A 24,186-nucleotide genomic window follows, 5' to 3' on the forward strand; every position below is an offset into this window, starting at 1 on the left:
TTCCAGAATTAATTTAATTAATTATATGTGTACTGTATATTAACTTTAGGCGTAGGCTACTAGAATCAAAGAATAAGGCTATGGACTAAGAAATCACGTATCCTTTAACAACCCTCATGGTTTGACAATGAAAATATATTATAACACCCTAGTAGCCTAATAATCTGCATGAACCGTATAATATATCTCTTGAGGTTTCTCTTGGGGATGAATAGCATGTTTTCCTTGGTTTAGCTATATCGGTGTCAGAAGTGGGATGGCCCCAGTGTTCCCTATAATATTTTATACACAGACAAGAAACAGTAAAGTACAGTACATTGTTTTCTCGCGTGATATCAAATGTCACTTACGGTATTAGGCGTTTCCAAAGACCACAATATATTGACTCAAAGGTCAGTCTGGTATTTTGACAGAAAAAAATGAAACAGGAAGTATTCGTGTAGCCAGCTGGTGGTAATTGTAGTTGAATGAGCAGAGCTCACTGTGGCAGTGAAAGACGGACGTGCTGAGACAGAGAGAGCAATTCACCGTGGAACTGTTTTCATTTACAGCTTTTTATGCCACGACGAGAGAAATAGCTTACACTGACTGAAAGCGTAGGAATATAGTGGACTAAAGAAACACACTCCTGGTCCTTTTTTTAATCTTAAAAAAAAAAGTATACATCCAAGCGACCCGATAGCTTTCACACAAGGGCGTGTGTGGGTCTCGGGGAGCAGCGGCTCGCTTTTTAACCCTTGCATGTTGGTACTGTATATATTTGATATTTTTGCATCACTTGGGTCCGGAGGATTTGCTTGAGGATGGGGTGTACCCTGAGCACGGACGATAAGGCGGCAGTGGAGCGCAGTAAAATGATCGACAGGAATCTGCGGGACGACGGGGAGAAAGCCGCAAGAGAGGTCAAGCTACTGCTTCTCGGTAAGGGAAGTGGTTGTCCTTGCTTCGTCCCGCAACGTGAAACATTGTGGGACGAAGCAATCGTTATCCGTGAACTTCACAAACTGTAATATTAGCTGCGATTGCGACATTGTAACTAAATGTCAAACGCACGATTTACAGTGATAAACAATTGGTCTGCATACATATAATGGCAACAATTTGAATTGAGAATTCTAGTTACGATTTCATACAATTCCGCATAGCACACAAGCTGTCGTAATCAAATTGAAAACATTGTCAACTTTTGCATAGACCTTGAAATCAAAGCACATTGGCGAAATTGGACGACCTAATAAAACAAAAGTTTACGATTTTTTTTCTCCGATTTAGCCTATAAGCAGAACAAAGGTCGTTGTCCACGCTGGCTCATCAGTTCCAGCCTTCGGTATGTTATCACCCTTACAGGCAGTTGCAACAAAGTACCCCTCTTTGTTACGCTTGTTCAGCAACACAAATGGTTTCTAAGGGCCATATTCATTGCCTTAATCCTCCAGCATTTGACACATTTTTTTGTCGCCTCTCTGCAGCATTGTGTTTGAATGCTATGTCCAGCTGAGTGCATATGATGTTTCCAACTTGGTAATTGGCCCAGAAACGGTTGGAATAACGAATTGCAATAACTATACGACTTTGTTCAAAACATTTTTGAGACCTCATCGCCTTTTTTGCTACTTCAGGCATGGATGTATGTTTATGATTCCGCCATTTCTTAGATAAACATAGGTCAAAATTAAACTTCAGGCTCTTTCTTACCGCTACTCTCATTGGTTGTTGCAATAGTGGATGTACTTATCGCTGAGTTTAGCCTACTGCACAATGTGTTTTACCTAAAATCAATTAAAACCGTGGACATTCCATTGACAAACAAAGAAGCCCATTTCCCTTGACAGAAACTAGTGATTGTTTTTGAAATACTGCTCTACCATCCACTCCATTGGGGAAGAGAAGAACTGGATGTGTCTTCTCTATAAATATGGGTATTCTTCACTGATGCCATGAGCAAGAATGGCTGTCCTGAAATACCTGTAAAACTGTAGGCCTGTCAGTGGATGGCTATGAAAGCTTTTGGTGAGGACATTGTCCCTGTGTTTTTTGTATTGATTTCCTGCTATTTTCTTCTAGTTGTACATGCTGATATTTATAAACTGGGTGGTTCGAATGCTGATTTGCTGACACCTGTGGTATACCACGAGTATGACAACTTTTTTATTTTTTACTTTTCTAATTACGTTGGTAATCAGTTTATAATAACAATAAGGCACTTCTAGGTTTGTGGTCTATGGTTATATGGTATAAGCCTCTTCCTTGTTGTTGAGAGCCTAGGCTACATCCATCTGTATTGCTATGAATGATGAAACTGATTCGAAGCAAGTCGGGTCAACTAAATCGCAGCCTGCAGCCATAGTAGGTCTCCAACTATTCCTCTGAGTGAAATTATAAAGTTTGTGTAAAGTCGATCCCGGACCTGTGACGTCCAATATTTTGAACTCTTTTGAAAACGGTGTCTCCCAAAATCATTTACTGAAGAAAAATATAAACACAACACGTAAAGTGACATTTTCCATACACACAAAAATATGTTCTCCTTTCCATACGCACAAATTGTTTACATCCCTGTTAGTGAGCATTTCTCATTTGCCAAGATAATCCATCCATCTGACAGGTGTGGCATATCAATAAGCTGTATTAAACAGCATGATCACTACACATGTACACCTTGTGCTGGTGGCTGGGGACTATATAAGGACACTCTAAAATGTACATTTGTCACAACACAATGTCACAGATGTCTCAACTTTTGAGGATGTGTGTAATTGGCATGCTTGACTGCAAGTATAGTGTACACCAGAGCTGTTGCCGGAGAATTTCTCTACCATAAGCTGCCTCCAACATAATTTTAGGTAATTTGGCAGTACATCCAACTGGCCTCACAACTGCAGGCCATGTGTAACCATGGCAGCCCATGCCCTCAACATCTGGCTTCTTCACCTGGGGGTAGTCTGAGACCAGGCACCCGGACAGCTGATGAAACTGTGGGTTTGTACAACAATCTCTCAGAAACCGCCTCAGGGAAACTCTTCTGCATGCTCGTCATCCTCACCACTTGACCTGACTGCAGTTTCGTGTCGTAACCGACTTCAGTGGGCAGATGCTCACCTTTCATGGCCACTGGCATGCTGGAGAATTGTGCTCTTCATGGATGAATCCCAGTTTCAACTGTTCCGAGCAGATGGCAGACAGTGTGTATAGCGTTGTGTGGGCGAGCGGTTTGCTGATGGCAATGTTGTGAACAGAGAGCCCCATGGTGGAGTTATGATATGGGCAGGCCTAAGCTTACGGTCATCGAACACAATTACCTTTTATCAAGGACAATTTGAATGCACAGAGAACCTGTGACAAGATCCTGAGGTCCGTTGTCGTGTCATTCATCTGCCACCATCACCTCATGTTTCAGCATGATAATACACAGACCCATGTCGCAAGGATCAGTACACAATTCCTGGAAGCTGAAAATGTCCCAGTTTTACCATGGACTGCATACTCACCAGACATATCACTCATTGAGCATGTTTGGGATGCACTGGATCGACGTGTACAGACGACCGCGTGTTCCAGTTCCCGACCATGTCCAGCAACTTCGCACAGCCATTGAAGAGTGGGACAACATTCCACGGGCCACAATCAACAGCTTGATCAACACTATGCGAAGGAGATGTGTTGCTCTGCATGAGGCAAATAGTGGTCACACCAGATACTGACTGGATTTCTGATCCGCGCCCCTACTTTTTTAAGGTATCAGTGACCAACAGATGCATATCTGTATTCCCAGTCATGTGAAATCCATAGATTAGGGCTTAATGAATTTATTTCAATGGACTGATTTCCTCATATGAACTGTAGCTCAGTAAAATCTTAGAAATTGTTGCATTTCTATTTTTGTTCAATGTAATTAATAAGAAATAGAAATGGTCTCCCCCAATATCATGCATTCCTATACAAATAGGTGCTATGTTACATGTTGCTTCGGTTGTTGATCTCTCTCTCCGAGGCGGACGTGAGTAAGGTCTTTAATCAGGTAAACAGACGCAAGGCCACGGGTCCGGACAGTATTCCAGGGCTCATTCTCAGGGAATGCGTAGATCAGATGGCAGGCATAGTCACGGTAATTTTCAACTTCTCATTGTCCCATTCTGTAATCCCCATATTTTATGACTTCCATCATTCTGTAATCATGATGTGCTTTGAAAGGATGGTTATGGCACACATCAACTCCATCATTCCAGACACCTCCCTCTGTAACTGGATCCTGAACTTCCGGACGGACTGACCCCAGGCTGCCACGCTCACCCTCAACACATGGGCCCCACAGGGGTGTGTGTTTAGTCCCCTCCTGTACTCCCTGTTCACCCACGACTGTGTGGCCACGCACGACTCCAACACCATCAAGTTTGCCAATGACATGACTGTGGTAGGCCTGATCACCGGTGATGAGGAAACAGCCTACAGGTAGGAAGTCAGTGACCTGGCAGTCTGGTGCAAGGACAACAACCTCTCCCTCCATGTCAGGAAGTTGAAAAGGTTTGGCATGGGCCCTCAAATCCTCAAAGTTCTACAGCTGCACCATTGAGAGCATATTGACTAGCTGCGTCACTGCTTGGTGTGGCAATAGCAGCGCCCTCGATCACATGGTGCTACAGAGGGTGTTGCAGGCAGCCCAGTACATCACAGGGGCAGGCGGTGTGAATGGAAGGTCTGGAAAATCATTAGACTCCAGCCACCCAAGCCATAGACTGTTCTCTCTGCTTCCGCACTGCAAGCGGTACTGGTGCATCAAGTCTGACACCAACAGGCTCCTGAATAGCTTCTATCCCCAAGCCATAAGACTGCTAAATAGCTAACAGAATGGATACACAGACTAAATGAATTGACCCCTGTCTATGTGCACTCATAGGACTCTGCACTAACACTCCAACACCCATAATATGCACACACATTTATATGGACTATGCACACACACTCGCAAACAATCATCATTTATGCTGCTGCTACAATTTAACTTAAAAAAAAAAAATCATATCCTGATGACTTGTCACCTTATTCCTAATAGTAATGTGGTGGTGATCGTCGGACTCTGTCGGTTGGCAACCAACTTTAAGGTGCATTACCACCAATGACTGGAGTGTGGACCGCAGTTCATCTATATGCTCCTAAAAACCAATGAGGAGATGGGAGAGGTGGGACTTGCAGCACGTCAAAAATCGAACCAAGTTCTATTTTTCACCTGGCCATGTAGATGTTCGTTGACGCGCGTGAGCAGTTTAGATGAAATGATTGACTAACATGTATTTGTCAATTTATTTTTGCAACGCAAGGTCAGCTTGTTAGAGCTTGCAAGAAAGGCATTTCACTGTACTTGTGCGCGTGACATTTGAAATTTGTTTGCGTGTTGGCACCCTGACCTGCTTCCTGTGTCAGCCGTTCAGGTTGGTAACCAGGTAACACACCCAGCCTCGTCAGATGACCGTGAGATATGCTAATAGAGGAGCAACAGGAAGGAATGTTCTAGATCAGGTCTAAACTCTAACACTCATTATAAATTGAGGTGTACTCATGGAGAGGGGGAAGATGTTTTGGTTTCTGTTTGTTTACATATTAGTCTCTTCAGTTACTATACTTCTGTCACAAAAGTCTCAATTCCTCTCATCTGCCTCCTAGCCACCCCACTAAACATACTTTGTTTAATTACATCCTGGTCAAGAGGTCACAGCCATATCAGTGATGCTGATAGTGCGTACATCGGCACAGGCAGCACCTCAGAAACGGTGGTGAATATTAACTACTAAATCACTTCAAGGACACCAACCGTCAAGCGTCCGTGTTTTACATTGTGTGGCGTTGATGGGCTGACCCTGTCCATGTCTGTGCTGTGGACTTCATGGGGGGTGGCATACGGTAGGACGCACGCACAAACACAAAACTTGTTGCATTCTCCAGAAAGGAACCTGCATGTAAGCATTTCATTAGCCAGTGTATACCATGTGTATCCTATAAAACTTAACACACACACCGCATAATGAGCAGTCTGTCAGCGGAGTGTACCGGCATCCTGCTGTCAGAGGAACAATCATTCGAGGAGTGCTATGAATGTTTGGGTGTATGCTGTCAAGTCTGTACAAGCAACATCTTGTCTTGTCTATATTAGGCCGACTAAACCCAACCACATTGGTGTCGAGGTTTCTATAGGTGGTCTATGTAACATTTTATGTAAAGCTTTATGGGTAGTACTTTATTTTACAGTACTAATGCTTCCACTTGTATTTCCTGGATGTTTGATAGGAAACTGTCTTTCTTGTACTTCAAATAGTTCAACACATGGTTGTTAATTACCTGTTACCAAATTTGTGGTAATAACTCTCAAATAAAAACACAAGCAATTCCTAGGTCATCACTATCTGCTATTTTACCTTGTCATTTATCACATCTGGTGATTTATGTAGGTCTACTGTAAACTGAAGTTCTTATGAATTATGAGGAATTCCACTTTTTCAGCACCGTCCCGTTAGATCTACTACTGTTACTGGTCTCTTCCAGTGAAGTATCGGCCTGCATGTAGTTTGTTTCCTAAATCTATTGATCTGGATGTGGGCAGATGAATCCAGCTGATTTAGCTACACGACTCCCTGATGGGTTAATGCTCCTGTAACTTCCTGGGTTCCCTTGTGAGTCACTCACAAGCTCAACAGCTCCCAATGGTAACGAGTGATGGTGCCAGCTAATGTGGCACCACTAATGTGGTTCACGGAGAGCGAGCCAGGCCCAGCTGTAAGCCCGTTCAGCCCTGTCCCTCACTGCCTCTCTCCCTCTGTCCCCCTCTCCCAGAGGACTGTATGCCCTGTCCAGCCTAACTGAACCCCAGGCAGGACGTGCCCTGGTTCTTCTGGTGACTCAGACAGAAAACCCCTCTGATCATTAGATCTGAAAGCCCTTAACTCCGGGACAGGCAGAGAGCCTGAGTCTGAGAGAGTGGGAGGAACTCCAAAAGTGATTCTCCCCACCCTGGTATTATATAAACACTCCAACTTAATCATCATTTAAGATTAAAATACAACAGAGCTGTCATTTGGAATGAAGACTTGATTGTAGCCAATCCTACCACTGCACTTTAAAACTCTCCTTCATTGTCGACATGCATGTCCTCTTTATTGTCTGTGGAAAACCACCTTGGAGGAAGTTCCAGGAGAGATGGGTTGGGTGGTTGGTGGGCTTCAGAAGTACTATTCTGTAAACGTCCATTTAGTTTGCAGGCCTCAACAATTTTTCTTAAAATACATTCTTTTCCCAACCGCCAGAAAGCAGCTGCCTCGCTGTGGTTTTGGTCTGGCTCTTTCATGGGTGTATCAAATTGTGGGTGGGTAACATGACTCTGTCTATCCCAGCCGATGAGGTCCACTTTTCTGCCTTTGCTTTCTTTAATGGCCCATGTGGCTCAAATCAGGGCCATTACACTTTGGTGATGTAATAGGGGTGTGGCCCTACACCAGTAACTTTAGAGTTGAAGGACAGAGCAAGGTCAGTCAGTCCAGACTGGAGCGTTTGTTTGCCTTACTTAAAGAAATGTCATAAGGGAAAAGTACCTTGGCGATATCATTCAATAATTATTCCTATGACTTGCTAGCGTACATTTTGTTGACACTATGCAGGGTTTTGTGTCCCATATTGAGAAATCAAGTGTGTCGGTCAGACAGTAAAACATATATCTAGAGGGAGGGTTCAGTGAACACACAACGGCCTGTAAAGAGGGTATTTTTATTCTAGATTGAGAGGCAGCCAGTCAGTGTGGTAGGGAGTGGAATGCTGTGTTGGGGCGCTGCCTTGGCACCGAGGCCCTTAGCAGAAGGAGGGAGATGACTTTACCTGCTGCCAATGCTGTGTGTCTGTGTGCGCGCACGTTTGTTTTTATGTGTGTGTGTTACAGTGCACGTGTGTCTGCTGTCTCCTCTGGGGTTCTTAGTGGCACATGTGACTGTTTGGCTCCAGAGCAATGCGATGTGTTAGTCCTCCTCTCTAGGGCCAGGGCCACAGCGACATTTAATTTAAACAATTTGTCCTCCGGTGAAAGCCATTCCAATTAGGCTGAACAGTAGGAGGTACCTGCCTGGCACACTGTTAAAACACACACATTCTCACACACACACTCTGTATCAGCATGCTCTAACGCTCTGGAGAAAGTCTTGTCCACAGGAATTCACTTCTACATGTTGGTTTCAGGTTCTCTACTGCTTTAGGGAAAGTTCCAGGCCCCCAAGTTTCACTTGCCACAACGAGAAGCCCTGACGTATGTGTGTGTGTGTGTGTGCACATGTGCTCATTGTCTTGCTGTAATGTAATACTAGCTGTGTCTTGCGAGATGGGAAGATTGGGTGTTACAGAACTAGCTTCCTCCTGGCAACTCAGATGGGTGTTAGTACAGCCTGGACAGTTCTGAATAAACAGGAAAGAACTTTAATCACACTAGTAACAACAACATTGTATTAAAATGTTATATACTACTTTGGTAGTTGCATTTTATTGCATAGCAATGGCGTTTGTAATTACTGGGAAATGTTTTAATCCACTACTGAACTTCTATAGAATTGGTAAGTAATACTAATGAGTAAAGTCTAGACTGACATGGCTAGAGTTCACCTTTTTCTGACTGTGTTTATTGTGTCTGAGCTGAGCAACCCCTATTGGAAGGGACTTAGCAAGCCCACGAAACAAGTGAAAACAACATGTTTGTTTTCAGGGACGACCCATATTTCCCAGTGGCCAGTGACTGTCCCTGAGTGGAAAAACCCACCGGTGGATGTTATGTCGAGGAGGGGCCTGGCTTAGTCAATCTCCATGACACATCCTCTACTTATGTGTTATGGGGACATTGTGTGCAGTTTGGGGACATTTGCCCACATCTCCAAGCTATGGAGATGTGAGCCATCACTACACAATCACCCCTAATCCTCCTCAGCTGACCGTGTGGCGAGCGCTGAGATGTCTTTGGTAACGGAGCCGGTTGCCATGGCAGTGTGACATGTGTGACGGAGGCACGGATCCCCTAGCAGCAGCCAGGCCCAAGCAATGCTTATTCTGTGTTCCCTGCCTCTCTCATAGGAGTATTGCCATGTCAATCACCTCTCCGCCTCACACTCATTGGATGCTAGCTTTAGTGTCCACCCTCCCGGCTCTTGTCCTCGTGAGTGTTTTACACAGCCTATCAGTCAGTAATGTGTAATTCAATATAGAAGGCTTGTACCATCTTGAAGTAACACAATATGTGCTCATAGGCCCATTAAGGCAAACCCTGGTTACAACTGGTGATTGTTGTCAGCTCTGATATACCACCAGAAAGACAACTAACTCATTTAATGTACAAAGACCCAATGACCAGATATTAACTGGTTGATGGCAGCGTTGTTAGTGGTTGCTGGAAACTACTGCAGGCTGCACTGCTGTTAATGAAGATGAGGACTGTACTGCCAGTGATTTGGCCTTTGCAATAATACTGAGGACCATAATGTATTCACCTCTGTCCCTTCACTGTACTCCCATCCCAACACACACACACACTCGCACTCTGCACTCTCTGAATGTTACTGTGTTTTGCTATGGTGCGGCTCATTCAGTGAGTCTTGCGATGCTGCCTGAGATGGGTCATTGGTTCCTGCTGCAGTAGGTAGGTCCACAATGCTGTGTTAGTGCTGCTGTTGAAATGTGCCGATAAAGGGAGAGGTGGGGAGGGTCCGTATCGACCGGACGGCTGCAGAGCGACGCTTTGGGTCAGAGACGTCAATACAGTAACACAGGAAGGGAAATGATCAGAGTGTTTGACCACCTCGGGGTTCTCCACGATGGTCCATTTCAAAAGGAGTTGCATAATGGCCTGTAATGAGTAGCTCTTTACAATTGGACTTTTCTTTCTCAGTATGTCAGTGTTATCCCATACCAGGCAATCAACATCATGATCAGTGTTGGCTTCAAATTCCCCTGCAAATTCGGAACACATCGCTCTTATCGCATAATTGCAATTAGTTCCATTATAGGCTTTGACTGGTTTGGTAAATGTGTTTTCTCTCTCAGGTGCTGGTGAGTCGGGGAAGAGCACAATAGTCAAGCAGATGAAGTGAGTATGTTCCTTCCATTCTTCCAGATGCCATATCTGCCACACCATCAAAACAAACCATTGTTTTTGCCCTTCTGTGTGGACAGTTCTCAGAAATGAGTCATTGTTATTGTCCTAGTGCCCCATTCAATTCAGATGCTGGAAACATTGTTACCTGGATAGTGTTGTTATCAATGTTCGCTTTCCCCAACCTGTCATTTTATGATGGAAAGGTTGCATGGGGTTGGGGGTTATTGGACTGCAATTTTCCTGTCTCATTTTTTGCTGTTAATAAAAATGAACGTGTTCTCAAAAACAAAGTGTTGCTCCATGTTTCTCCTTGTGACTGACTGATGTGTTGCTCCATGTTCCTCATGGTGACTGACTGATGTGTTGCTCCGTGTTCCTCATGGTGGCTGACTGTGTCGTGTTGCTCCGTGTTCCTCATGGTGACTGGCTGTGTCGTGTTGCTCCGTGTTCCTCATGGTGACTGGCTGTGTCGTGTTCCTCATGGTGACTGGCTGTGTCGTGTTGCTCCGTGTTCCTCATGGTGACTGGCTGTGTCGTGTTGCTCCATGTTTCTCCTTGTGACTGACTGTATCGTGTTGCTCCGTGTTCCTCATGGTGGCTGACTGTAGTTGTGTCCTCCGTCCCGTGTGTCAGGATCATCCACGAGGCAGGCTACTCAGAGGAGGAGTGTAAACAGTACAGGGCTGTGGTCTACAGCAACACCATCCAGTCCATCATCGCCGTCATCCGAGCCATGGGACGACTCAAGATCGACTTTGGAGACGCCGCCAGAGCCGTGAGTGGGCTAGACATGATGATGGATTGCATTTATCAAAGCCTTCTGACTAAAACTACAAACACACCCAATCACATGCCCAACACTGATGATGCCATGGCAGTATTATTAATGCTATTGATGGTTATGATGGTAGGAATGATTTTCGCAGTGGAACTGATGGTGACGATTTGATGGTAATAGTGATGGTTGTGCTGATGGACTGCTCTCTCACAGGATGATGCGAGACAGCTGTTTGTGCTTGCGGGGTCGGCAGAGGAAGGCTTCATGACGGCGGAGCTGGCCGGGGTCATCAAACGCCTGTGGAAGGACGGAGGGGTACAGGCCTGCTTCAGCCGCTCACGAGAGTACCAGCTCAACGACTCTGCAGCATAGTGGGTCTCACACACACACACACACACACACACACACACAGAGCTCCTGAAGTTCCACACCACCTTGTCCTGCTCAGACAGTCTGCTCCCCTTGATCTGATACACACACACACACACACACCACCTTGTCCTGCTCAGACAGTCTGCTCCCCTTGGTCTGATACTCACACACAGAGCTCCTGAAGTTTCTCTTCTTCCTTCATTCTCTTCTGCTGGAAGTAAATACATTCTCATTCCTCTAAAATAACCAAAGGCCTTGAGCAGTCCATTTATTACAGATGCCCTCCCACTCTCTGGCAGACATGTATATCTCTACTGCCTACAGTCCAGTCCGCTTGGTGTTTCAACCTTGAGTGAGACTGTCAATATTTGTTTTGTGTGGGGGTGTCACCCCTGTAGCAGGACTGTAACACGCAGGCTGCTGCGTGTCTGCTGAGTCCTTGACCTTAGCATTTAGCTCATGTAGCTGTCTAACAGCAGATTGGCCAGGGCTGTTGTGTTTACCAAACCCTGGTAGCAAAACACCACAGACAGAAGAGCTAGAAAACATGTCCAAATCCCTTTCTCAGTGGGCAGCGTTTGAGCTCGAAACTCCCTTGGTTCAGTTGTTTTTTCCTGAAGTGGTTGTTCTTTTTTCGTACGCATTGTGCCACAGCCTTTCCATAAGCCAGTGAAGTCACCAGAGGAGCAGCCCCTGCGGTGTGCCATGAGAAACCCCTCTACCTTGTTTTGGAACGGAACAGACTTCACCGATTGGCTCTCTGGCCTCTGGTGCCGCAGCTGCTGGCCATTTCCAAATCAATACCCAGAATCCTTTTGGCCAGGGATACCACACACACATAGAGGCACACATACCAGCGTCACGTAGCCTGCCTACCGGCCTCTACAGCGAGGCAGCTGACGGCGATCTCTGCTGTTTGTTTGGGTTAAAACACCAGTGCTGCTGAGTAGTGTGTAATTACTGCTGCCGTGATCTTTAGGAAGAGTAAAACAGGATAGGCTGTTTGAGCTAGGGTGGGTTCTACTGTAGATTTTACTGTTGAGGAAGGGGCAGGTGTGTGCGACAAGTCCAGAACTGAGCCCTATGTGGAAATATTGGATGAGGGACCATTCTGAGGCAACAGAAGGGGGCACTGATAGTGTGGAAGAGAGTGGAAAAAAATGTCACTTGTTTTTCCCAGTTCAAGATATAGAAGCAGACATGGTTCATGGCCAAACAAGATCTGTTTATTATTAGAATAGCTTATTGTCCTATTGTTCCATTGAAGTATGTGTATTGGATGCATTGACTCCCATCTAAACATTCTCTCTCTCCCCCTCCCTTCTCCAGTTACTTAAACGATTTGGACAGGATATCCCAAGCCACCTATATCCCGACCCAGCAGGATGTCCTGAGGACTAGAGTCAAAACCACAGGCATTGTGGAGACACATTTCACCTTCAAGGACCTCCACTTCAAGTGAGCACTTCCTCCAAATCCCTTTTTAAGTGTAGTCATATTCCCTACTTTAAATAGGATAACTCAATCTACTTCCCTACTGTGCCTATTGAATCTCTCAAACCCATAGAAATGTCCTTAGTCCAGTGGTTTCATTGTGACTGGATGACAGAGCTGACCATACGACATCGGCAGTGAATCATATCTGTTCTAGTGTTCCATTGGCTGATGCCAGAGTGGAAAGGGGAACAATTGGCTCACTGGTCAATACCCATATTTCCAGTGTTGGGGATTAGTGAACTACATGTAGTTCAACTAGTAATTGAACTGCATTTTACAGTAGCTTGGTGGTAGTTAGACTAAATTCAAATCTAGGTAGTGTTTTCTGTAGTTAACTGTTTTACTATGTAGTGGTGTAGCTAACTACTGGAACTACACACTACTTCTTTACCATGTAGTGGTGTAGCTAACTTCTGGAGCTACACACTACTTCTTTACTATGTAGTGGTGTAGCTAACTTCTGGAGCTACACACTACTTCTTTACCATGTAGTGGTGTAGCTAACTTCTGGAGCTACACACTACTTCTTTACTATGTAGTGGTGTAGCTAACTACTGGAACTACACACTACTTCTTTACCATGTAGTGGTGTAGCTAACTACTGGAACTACACACTACTTCTTTACCATGTAGTGGTGTAGCTAACTACTGGAACTACACACTACTTCTTTACCATGTAGTGGTGTAGCTAACTACTGGAACTACACACTACTTCTTTACCATGTAGTGGTGTAGCTAACTACTGGAACTACACACTACTTCTTTACCATGTAGTGGTGTAGCTAACTACTGGAACTACACACTACTTCTTTACCATGTAGTGGTGTAGCTAACTACTGGAACTACACACTACTTCTTTACCATGTAGTGGTGTAGCTAACTACTGGAACTACACACTACTTCTTTACCATGTAGTGGTGTAGCTAACTACTGGAACTACACACTACTTCTTTACCATGTAGTGGTGTAGCTAACTTCTGGAGCTACACACTACTTCTTTACCATGTAGTGGTGTAGCTAACTACTGGAACTACACACTACTTCTTTACCATGTAGTGGTGTAGCTAACTTCTGGAGCTACACACTACTTCTTTACCATGTAGTGGTGTAGCTAACTACTGGAACTACACACTACTTCTTTACCATGTAGTGGTGTAGCTAACTACTGGAACTACACACTACTACTTTTGCAACAAACAAAAAAATCACTTGAAACAGTTTGTTAAATTGGCTAAATTACACATTCAAAGTAACTTTTAGTTAAGTTAACTATGTTTTCCTTAATGGTAGCATTAGTGTAGCTTAACTTCTTCCAGTGTGAAGTAATAGCTTGGTAAACTATATTTTCAGAGTAGCTTCCATAGCACTGCATATTTAGTTGTTTTATCATGTCTGTCCCCCACTCCACATCCTAGTTGAATAGCAAGCCCTTTAAAAATGCTCTTCCTCAACAGTTTGTTCAGCCAAGCCACTCAGTGCAACTCAGCAAAGAAAACTATGTGGAGCCATTCCAATGCAAACCATATCTAAGTACATTAGAGCCTCTCAGCCGTCTGTGTGCCAATGGGTGGAAACTGGCTCACAGAGCGGGTGGCATTATTAGTGCTTGTTCCCTTGGGTTACGTTAATGGGTTATACAGCTCAAAGTGCAAATTGGTAAGGGTATAAACAAGAATGTTATTTAAAATACAAAAACATTACATTTAACAAAGTTTATCCATTTATACCCCATAAAAAAATTATACCCTCCCTTCTAAATATTTTATTCTGTGTTGAACATTTCTACTGTGTACCATCTCTCCACAACACAGAAAAGCCTCCAAAAAATGAATGTATTCTCTGTCATTTCCACCTGGTGGCCTGTTAGATGGTTAAACACTTAAACCCAGGCCACAGCTCTGTTTTCTCTAGTGGCCAATGGCCAATAAAGTTGTTTGTCTTGTGTGCGACATGCATGGAAACGTACTCCGTTTACATTGTCTGGTGCATTATCCGCCACTTCCTCCTCAGGATGTTTGATGTTGGAGGTCAGAGGTCCGAGAGGAAGAAGTGGATCCACTGCTTCGAGGGTGTCACTGCCATCATCTTCTGTGTGGCGCTCAGCGACTATGATCTGGTGCTGGCTGAAGATGAGGAGATGGTGAGTTCCTGTCCAACGATGGACATTAAGAGTGTAGAATAATAGTGAAGACAAACTATGAAATAACACATGGAATCATGTAGTAACCAAAAAAGTGTTAAACAAATCAAAATGTATTTTAGATTCTTCAAAGTAGCCACCCTTTGCCTTGATAACAGCTTTGTACACGCTTGGCATTCTCTCAACCAGCTTCACCTGAAATGCATTTCCAACAGTCTTGGAGTTCCCACATACGCTGAGCACTTGTTGGCTGCTTTTCCTTCAATCTGCAGTCCAACTCATCCCAAACCATCTCATTTGGGTTGAGGTTGGGTGATCTGATGCAGCACTCCATCACTCTCCTTCTTAGTCAAATAGCCCTTACACAGCCTGGAGGTGTTGGGTTATTGTCCTGTTGAAAAACAAATGATAGTCCCACTAAGTGCGAACCAGATGGGATGGCGTATCGCTGCAGAATGCTCTGGTAGCCATGCTGGTTAAGTGTCTTGAATTTGAAATAAATCACTGACAGTGTCACCAGCAAAGAACCCCCCCCTCCCCCCCACACACCATCACATCACCTCCTCCATGGAAACCACACATGCGGAGGTCATCCGTGTGTCTCACAAAGGCACGGAGGTTGGAACCAAACATCTCAAATTTGGACTCATCAGACCAAAGGACAGATTTCCACCGGTCTGATGTCCATTGCTCGTGTCTCTTGGCCCAAGCAAGTCTATTCTTCTTATTTGTGTCCTTCAGTAGTTGTTTCCTTGCAGCAATTCGACCATGAAGGCCTGAATCACGCAGTCTCCTCTGAACAGTTGATGTTGAGATGTGTCTTACTTGAACTCTGTGAAGCATTTATTTGGGCTGCAATTTCTGAGGCTGGTAACTCTAATGAACGTATCCTCTGCAGCAGAGGTAACTCTGGGTCTTCGTTTCCTGTGTCAGTTTCATCATAGCGTTTGATGGTTTTTGCCAATGCACTTGAAGACACTTTCAAAGTTCTTGAACTTTTACAGATTGACTTACCTTCATGTCTTAAATGAATGATGGACTATTGTTTCTCTTTGCTTATTTGAATTGTTCTTGCCATAATATGGACTTGGTCTTTTATCAAATAGGGCGATCTACTGTATACCACCCCTATTTTGTCACAACTGATTGGCCAAACGCATTAAGAAGGAAAGAAATTACACAAACTAACTTTTAAGCCACACCTGTTAATTGAAATGCATTCCAGGTGACTACCTCATGAAGCTGGTTGAGAGAATGCCAAGTGTGCAAAACTGTCAAGGAAAAGGGTGGCTACTTTGAAAAATATAAAATATATTTAGATTTGTTGAAGACTGTTTTGGTTACTACATGATTCCATATGTGTTATTTCATAGTTTGATGTCTTCACTATTATTCTATAAAGCTAACTCTGGAATGAGGAGTGTCTCCAAACGTTTGACTGGTATTGTGTATCTGTATGAAACCAGCCAAGTCCTGAACAAAAAATCGTTCTCAATATAATATTTACATTGAACATGCATTTTAGTGCTGGGCTGAGCTTCATTCTGGGTCTGTGAAACTGTCTCTGAGTCCAAACGTGTTTCTGAGTATATCTCGATAGTTTAAAGAGGCTTTCTCTCCTCAACTCCTTTCCTTCATCTGTACTGATCTGAAAACATAGGATAAAGCAATATGGTGGATGTCCTAGCAGGTGTTTGCTTTCACCTGTCCCGTTATTCCACATCAGTGTAGGTGAAGTCCTGTAGCTCGAAGCCCCACAAAAGCTATTGTCCAATATTGCCTTCTTCTCTCCCCAGAATCGGATGCATGAGAGCATGAAGCTGTTTGACTCCATCTGCAACAACAAGTGGTTCACAGACACCTCCATCATCCTCTTCCTCAACAAGAAGGACCTGTTTGAGGAGAAGATCAAGAAGAGTCCTCTAACTATCTGTTATCCAGAATACGCAGGTACAGTAACACAGCCAACCAGCCATGGTAGACTGTTTTATAGAATGATTGGGGATAACTGTGAATTGTGTGTGACTTATCGCTGGAGTTGTCTGTACATTTTCAATGATTTCTTTGTCATTTGCACACCTGAACAAAGATAATTGAATGTCTACATGATTGGAAAGAGGATCTCATATAAACATATAGCGCCGGTAATGTAGTGTAGCAACTGAACATATGCAGATGGTATGTTGCACCGCATCAGTGTTGTGACAGGAGACGTTCAACAGACATTGGTCACTTCTACCTTTTTAAAAACTTCTTCGGGATCGGTGTCCCTTCTACGGGACGGTTGAGCTAACGTAAGCTAATGCGATTAGCATGATGCTGTGAGAAAGAAGAACATTTCCCAGGACATAGACATATCTGATATTGGCAGAAAGATTAAATTATTGTTAATCTAACTGCACTGTCCAATTTACAGTAGATATTACGGTGAAAGAATAGCATGCTATTGTTTGAGGAGAGTGCACAGTTTTGAACATGAAAAGTTATTAATAAACCAATTAGGCAGTTGGGCAGTCATGATACAGAATTTTGAGCATAAAAACAATGGTTCATTGGATCAGTCTAAAACGTTGCACATACTGATGTCATCTAGTGGCCAAAGTCTAAATTGCACGTGGGCTGGGATAGGCCATAACGTATTTTCTCTTGCATTTCAAAGATGATGGTACAAAAAATAACATTATTTTTTTCTTTGTATTATCTTTTACCAGATCTATTGTTATTCTTCTGCATTCCTTTCACATTTCCAAAAACCTCAGTGTTTCCTTTCAAATGGTACCAAGAATATGCATATCCTTGCTTCAGGAACTGAGCTACAGTTAGTTAAACTTGGGTATGTCATTATAGGCGAAAATTGAAAAGAAGGGGGCTATCCCTAAGAGCTTTTAACAGATCTTCATTGTAAAGGGTTTAAACACTGTTTCCCATGCTTGTTCAATGAGCCATAAACAATTAATGAACATGCACCTGTGGAACGGTCGTTATCCTCTAGTGACATCCCGTGAACGGGACCGTTGTCATCATCTGACACTAATTAGCATAACGCAACAGACAAATCTTCCTAGAAAATATTCCTATTCATGAAAATCACAAGTGAAATATATTGGAACACAGTTTAGCATTTTGTGAATCACCCTGTCATCTCAGATTTTCAAAATATGCTTTACAGCCAAAGCTAGAAAAGCATTTGTGTAAGTTTATCGATAGCCTAGCATAGCATTATGCCCTGCTAGCAGCAGGCAACCTTGTCACGAAAATCAGAAAAGCAATCAAATTAAATCGTTTACCTTTGAACTTCGGATGTTTTCACTCACGAGACTCCCAGGTAGATAGCCAAAGTTAATTTTTTTCCCAAAATATTATTTTTGTAGGCTAAATAGCTCCGTTTGTTCTTCACGTTTGGCTGAGAAATCGACCGGAAATTGCGCTCACGACAACGCCGAAAAATATTCCAAATTAGCTCCAGTAGAAGCGATTGTAATAATGGCTACCTCTGTACTTTACGTGAGATTTTCTCCGGGAGCATCATGTGACCACTTGCGCAATGTAGCCCCCTACAGGTATTCTTCAACATAAATGCGTAAAACTATGTCACAATGCTGTAGACACTTTGGAATAGGTAGAAAGCGTAAGCTGGTTGATGGCACATTCACAGCTCAATAGGGACGAAATATGGGGCACTTCCGGATTGGATTTTTCTCAGGCTTTCGCCTGCAACATCAGTTCTGTTATACTCACAGACAATATCTTTACAGTTTTGGAAACGTTAGTGTTTTCTATCCAAAGCTGTCAATTATATGCATATTCTAGCACCTTGTCCTGACAAAATAACCCCTTTAAAACGGGAACGTTTTTTCCCCCAAAAATGAAAATACTGCCCCTAGAGTCGCAACAGGTTAAGACACTAACAGCTTACAGTTATATGCTTAACACCCCGGCAGTCCTACAATCTAAGCTAAATGCCCTCAATCTCACACAAATCATCAAGGAACCCACCAGGTACACCCTATATCTGTAAACAAGGGCACCCTCATAGATGTTATCCTGACCAACTGGCCCTCCAAATACACCTCCGCTGTCTTCAACCAGGATCTCAGCGATCACTGCTTCATTGCCTGTATCCGCTACGGGTCCGCAGTAAAACGACCACCCCTCATCACTGTCAAACGCTCCCTAAAACACTTCTGCGAGCAGGCCTTTCTAATCGACCTGGCCCAGGTATCCTGGAAGGATATTGACCTCATCCCGACCGTTGAGGATGCCTGGTCATTCTTTAAAAGTAACTTCCTACCATCTTAGATAAGCATGATCCGTTCAAAAAACGCAGAACTAAGAACAGATATAGCCCTTGGTTCACTCCAGACCTGGCTGCCCTCGACCAGCACAAAAACATCCTGTCTGCAATAGCATCGAATAGTCCCCGCGATATGCAACTGTTCAGGGAAGTCAGGAACCAATACACGCAGCTGGCAAAGGCCAGCTTTTTCAAGCAGAAATGTGCATCCTGTAGCTCTAACTCCAAAAAGTTCCTGGACACTGTAAAGTCCATGGAGAACAAGAGCACCTCCCAGCTGCCCACTGCACTGAGGCTAGGTAACACTGTCACCACCGATAAATCCATGATAATCGAAAACTTCAACAAGCATTTCTCAACGGCTGGCCATGCTGTCCTCCTGGCTACTCCAACCTCGGCCAACAGCTCCACCCCCCCCCCCCCCCCCGCAGCTACTCGCCCAAGCCTCCCCAGCTTTTCCTTTACCCAAATCCAGATAACAGATGTTCTGAAAGAGCTGCAAAACCTGGACCCGTACAAATCAGCTGGGCTTGACAATCTGGACCCTCTATTTCTGAAACTATCCGCCGCCATTGTCGCAACCCCAATTACCAGCCTGTTCAACCTCTCTTTCATATCGTCTGAGATCCCCAAGGATTGGAAAGCTGCCGCAGTCATCCCCCTCTTCAAAGGGGGAGACACCCTGGACCCAAACTGTTACAGACCTATATCCATCCTGCCCTGCCTATCTAAGGTCTTTGAAAGCCAAGTCAACAAAAAGATCACTGACCATCTCGAATCCCACAGTACCTTCTCCGCAGTGCAATCTGGCTTCCGAGCCGGTCACGGGTGCACCTCAGCCACGCTCAAGGTACTAAAAGATATCATAACCGCCATCGATAAATGACAGTACTGTGCAGCCGTCTTCATCGACCTGGCCAAAGCTTTCGACTCTCAATCACCATATTCTTATCGGCAGACTCAGTAGCCTCGGTTTTGACTGCCTCTCCTGGTTCACCAACTACTTTGCAGACAGAGTTCAGTGTGTCAAATCGGAGGGCATGTTGTCCAGTCCTCTGGCAGTCTCTATGGGGTTGCCACAGGGTTCAATTCTCGGGCCGACTCTTTTCTCTGTATATATATCAATGATGTTGCTCTTGCTGCGGGCGATTCCCTGATCCACCTCTACGCAGAGGAAACCATTCTGTATACTTCTGGCCCTTCCTTGGACACTGTGCTATCTAACCTCCAAACGAGCTTCAATGCCATACAACACTCCTTCCGTGGCCTCCAACTGCTCTTAAACTCTAGTAAAACCAAATGCATGCTTTTCAACCGTTCGCTGCCTGCACCCGCACTCCCGACTAGCATCACCACCCTGGATGGTTCCGACCTAGAATATGTGAACATCTACAAGTACCTAGGTGTCTGGCTAGACTGTAAACTCTCCTTCCAGACTCGTATCAAACATCTCCAATCTAAAATCAAATCTAGAGTCGGCTTTCTATTCCGCAACAAAGCCTCCTTCACTCACGCGCCAAACTTACCCTAGTAAAACTGACTATCCTACCGATCCTCGACTTCGGTGACGTCATCTACAAAATAGCTTCCAATACTCTACTCAGCAAACTGGATGCAGTTTATCACAGTCCCATCCGTTTTGTTACTAAAGCACCTTATACCACCCACCACTGCGACCTGTATGCTCTAGTAGGCTGGCCCTCGCTACATATTCGTCACCAGACCCACTGGCTCCAGGTCATCTACAGGTACATGCTAGGTAAAGCTCCGCCTTATCTCAGTTCACTGGTCACGATGGCAACACCCGCCTGTAGCACGCGCTCCAGCAGGTGTTTCGCACTGATCATTCCTAAAGCCAACACCTCATTTAGCCGCCTTTCCTTCCAGCTCTTTGCTGCCTGTGACTGGAACGAATTGCAAAAATCGCTGAAGTTTGAGACGTATCTCCCTCACCAACTTTAAACATCTGCTATCTGAGCAGCTAACCAATCGCTGCAGCTGTACATAGTCCATCGGTAAATAGCCCACCCAATTTACCTACCTCATCCCTATACTGTTTTTATTTATTTACTGTTCGGTCCATCCGAACGTCACACCTGCATGACAGGTACAGGATGGCGGCAACAACTGCTCGAGTTACACCAGGAACGCACAATCCCTCCATCAGTGCTCAGACTGTCCGCAATAGGCTGAGAGAGGCTGGACTGGGGGCTTGTAGGCCTGTTGTAAGGGAGGTCCTCACCAGACATCACCGGCAACAGCGTTGCCTATGGGCACAAACCCACCGTCGCTGGACCAGACAGGACTGGCAAAAAGTGCTCTTCTCTGACGAGTCGTGGTTTTGTCTCACCAGGGATGATAGTCGGATTTGCGTTTATCATCGAAGGAATGAGCGTTACACCGAGGCCTGTACTCTGGAGCGGGATCGAGGTGGAGGGTCTGTCATGGTCTGGGGAGGTGTCACAGCATCATTGGACTGAGCTTGTTGTCATTGCAGGCGATCTCAACGCTTTGCGTTACAGGGAAGACATCCTCATTCCCATTGAGCACGTCTGGAACCTGTTGGATCGGAGGGTGCGGGCTAGGGCCATTCCCCCCCCAGAAATGTCTGGGAACTTGCAGGTGCCTTGGTGGAATAGTGGGGTAACATCTCACAGCAAGAACTGGCAAATCTGGTGCAGTCCATGAGGAGGAGATGAACTGCAGTACTTAATGCAGCTGGTGGCCACACCAGATACTGATTGTTACTTTTGATTTTGACCGCTCCCCCTTTGTTCAGATATTACATGTTAAGTTTGCTAAATAATAAATGCAGTTGACAGTGAGAGGATGTTTATTTTTTTGCTGAGTTGATGTACTGTCTTGCACTTCAGTTGAATTCTCACTCCTATTGACATCAATTCATGACATAGTGAGAATGCCTGAAGTAGATGCTGGGACTACGCCTTAAAGGGGTTTTCTTGTCTTGCGGCCAGGCTCCAACACTTACGAGGAAGCTGCGGCCTACATCCAGTGTCAGTTTGAGGACCTGAACAAGAGGAAGGACACCAAGGAGATCTACACTCACTTCACCTGCGCCACCGACACCAAGAACGTGCAGTTTGTCTTCGACGCCGTCACTGACGTCATCATCAAGAACAACCTGAAGGACTGTGGACTCTTCTAAGACCTGGATTTAATCGATGGAAGTTTTCTGGTAAGCCCACCTTTTTTTTCCATTCCCTTTCTCCATCTATCTTTCCCTCTCTCTCCCTTCTCATCACTTCTCTATGTGCAACATAGCCCTGCCTACGCACTGCAGACTTGTGAACTTGTGTTCGTATGTGTAGAGTGCTGGGGGATCGATGTTGGCGCTACATGGTTGAGGGCACATGTCTGACTGGTGGCTGCCATGAGTGCTCACAGTGCCACTGTTGAGGACTTACAAACATATATTGTTTGACCACTGTGCTAAACTAGTATGCTAGCTTTCCCAGATGGTGAAAGTTATCCAAGGGAGCTCTTGTTGTCGTGTGTATCTCTATCTCCTGACGACTGGCATCCAACTTCAAACGTTTTAAAATCAGTTGACGGATTTGATTTGTTACAAGTTGAGCTGCTTCCAGGCTGCCTCAGAGATGCAGTTTAACCCTTTCATGATCAAATGCTTGTTAAATCTAATCAGCTGAAATCAAGGCCCTCTTGATTCGGGAGCCTAATTAAATGTTCTGCTCCATTTAAGATGTTTGGGAGATGATCATGGCATGGTCAAACAATATTTTAAGGATATTTGAATGGAACGGCCGTTTGTACCGCCAAGCATATAATAAGATCTAATGGTGTCTATTTCTCTCTCTCACTCTTTCTCTATTTCTCTATTTCTCTCTAGGCAGTGAAAAGCCAGCATAATGTGCGTTTTCGGGGAGAAGTTCACAAGAATCTGAGTGGGGAGAATCAATTATGGACCATTGCTGTACTATATGCCACTTTTAACAGATTTATTTATGTTTTTGTCTTGGAACATTTTGAATTAGCTTTTAAACATTTGTGTTGGATGTTTGTGTCACATTGTAAAATCATTTTCACACATTTTTTTTCTTTTTTGGAAGAGCAAGCTTGTTTTATTTAGTTTGTTCCTTTAAGCCCTCTCTGGAAAAGGTAGCTTGCATTATGGTGGAAATATTCCTTTTCTCCCTCCCCAATTGTTAGGTGAAAGGGATTTGATTTGAGCTCAGTTTGTTTGTACTTGTGCCTTTTGCATGTCCTTTTTCTCTGCAGTCACTGACCAAATTGCTATTTTTTTTTTGCCTGCTGAAATCGTTCCAACATAAACGGTGAAACGTTTCCTGAGGGATATTAACACTCTTTTGTGCACATTCCCAACCAATTTAGTGGCGAGATTCCTCGTGGTCCAAAGGTGTGTGTGTGTGTATGTGTGTCTCGATGGTGACCAACACAAGCCCTGCCCACAGGCTGTCCCATACTGACAAAGGGATGTGGTTTTTAACAGTACACCATATCCTATGTGTATCCAATATGAACCCTTAACCCATGAGCTTACGCTATGCTGTGGAATGACAGAATAGCTCAATCTGAGTCATATTTTACTGTATATTTTAAGATTTATTTAAGGTGGCTTCGGGGACTTGGTCTCTGCGATCACTGCAGAATCACAATTGTAAAGTAAAATGAATGGGGAACAAACACATGGTTATGGTCTTTAACCAGCCACAGCTGTCTGTGTGTTCTCCAACAGACAGGGAGCCTTTGTACACTCATTCCCTTATTTTGCTAATAAAACCCTTTACAAACCATTCAGTGAACCTGGCGTCTTCAGTACTCTCCTAAGTTACAGTTGGTGAAAAGGGGGAGGGAGTCAACTTACTTCAGGTGAGTTTGAGCATTTCTTCTAGTCACCCTCATGTATTCATCCGTATGTCATGTAGTCATCCTTATGTCATCATTGTTATGTCATGTAGTCATCCTTATGTCATCATTTATGTCTTACCATCCCGTTT

General features: G+C 44.3%; 1 protein-coding gene across 1 annotated transcript; it reads left to right on the top strand.

Annotated features, from left to right (window-relative positions):
* Positions 1-284: 284 nt before the first annotated feature.
* Positions 285-23,982, top strand: gnai1 (guanine nucleotide binding protein (G protein), alpha inhibiting activity polypeptide 1). Its single transcript, XM_020490898.2, has 9 exons — positions 285-921; positions 10,057-10,099; positions 10,742-10,883; positions 11,100-11,257; positions 12,588-12,716; positions 14,766-14,895; positions 16,692-16,845; positions 22,165-22,385; positions 23,058-23,982. The coding sequence occupies exons 1-8, from the start codon at positions 804-806 to the stop codon at positions 22,353-22,355; spliced, it is 1,065 nt and encodes a 354-aa protein (XP_020346487.1). The 5' UTR covers positions 285-803; the 3' UTR covers positions 22,356-22,385; positions 23,058-23,982.
* Positions 23,983-24,186: the final 204 nt, after the last annotated feature.

This window comes from Oncorhynchus kisutch, linkage group LG9, assembly GCF_002021735.2.
Source record: "Oncorhynchus kisutch isolate 150728-3 linkage group LG9, Okis_V2, whole genome shotgun sequence".
In the NCBI taxonomy this organism is placed as follows: Eukaryota; Metazoa; Chordata; class Actinopteri; order Salmoniformes; family Salmonidae; genus Oncorhynchus; species Oncorhynchus kisutch.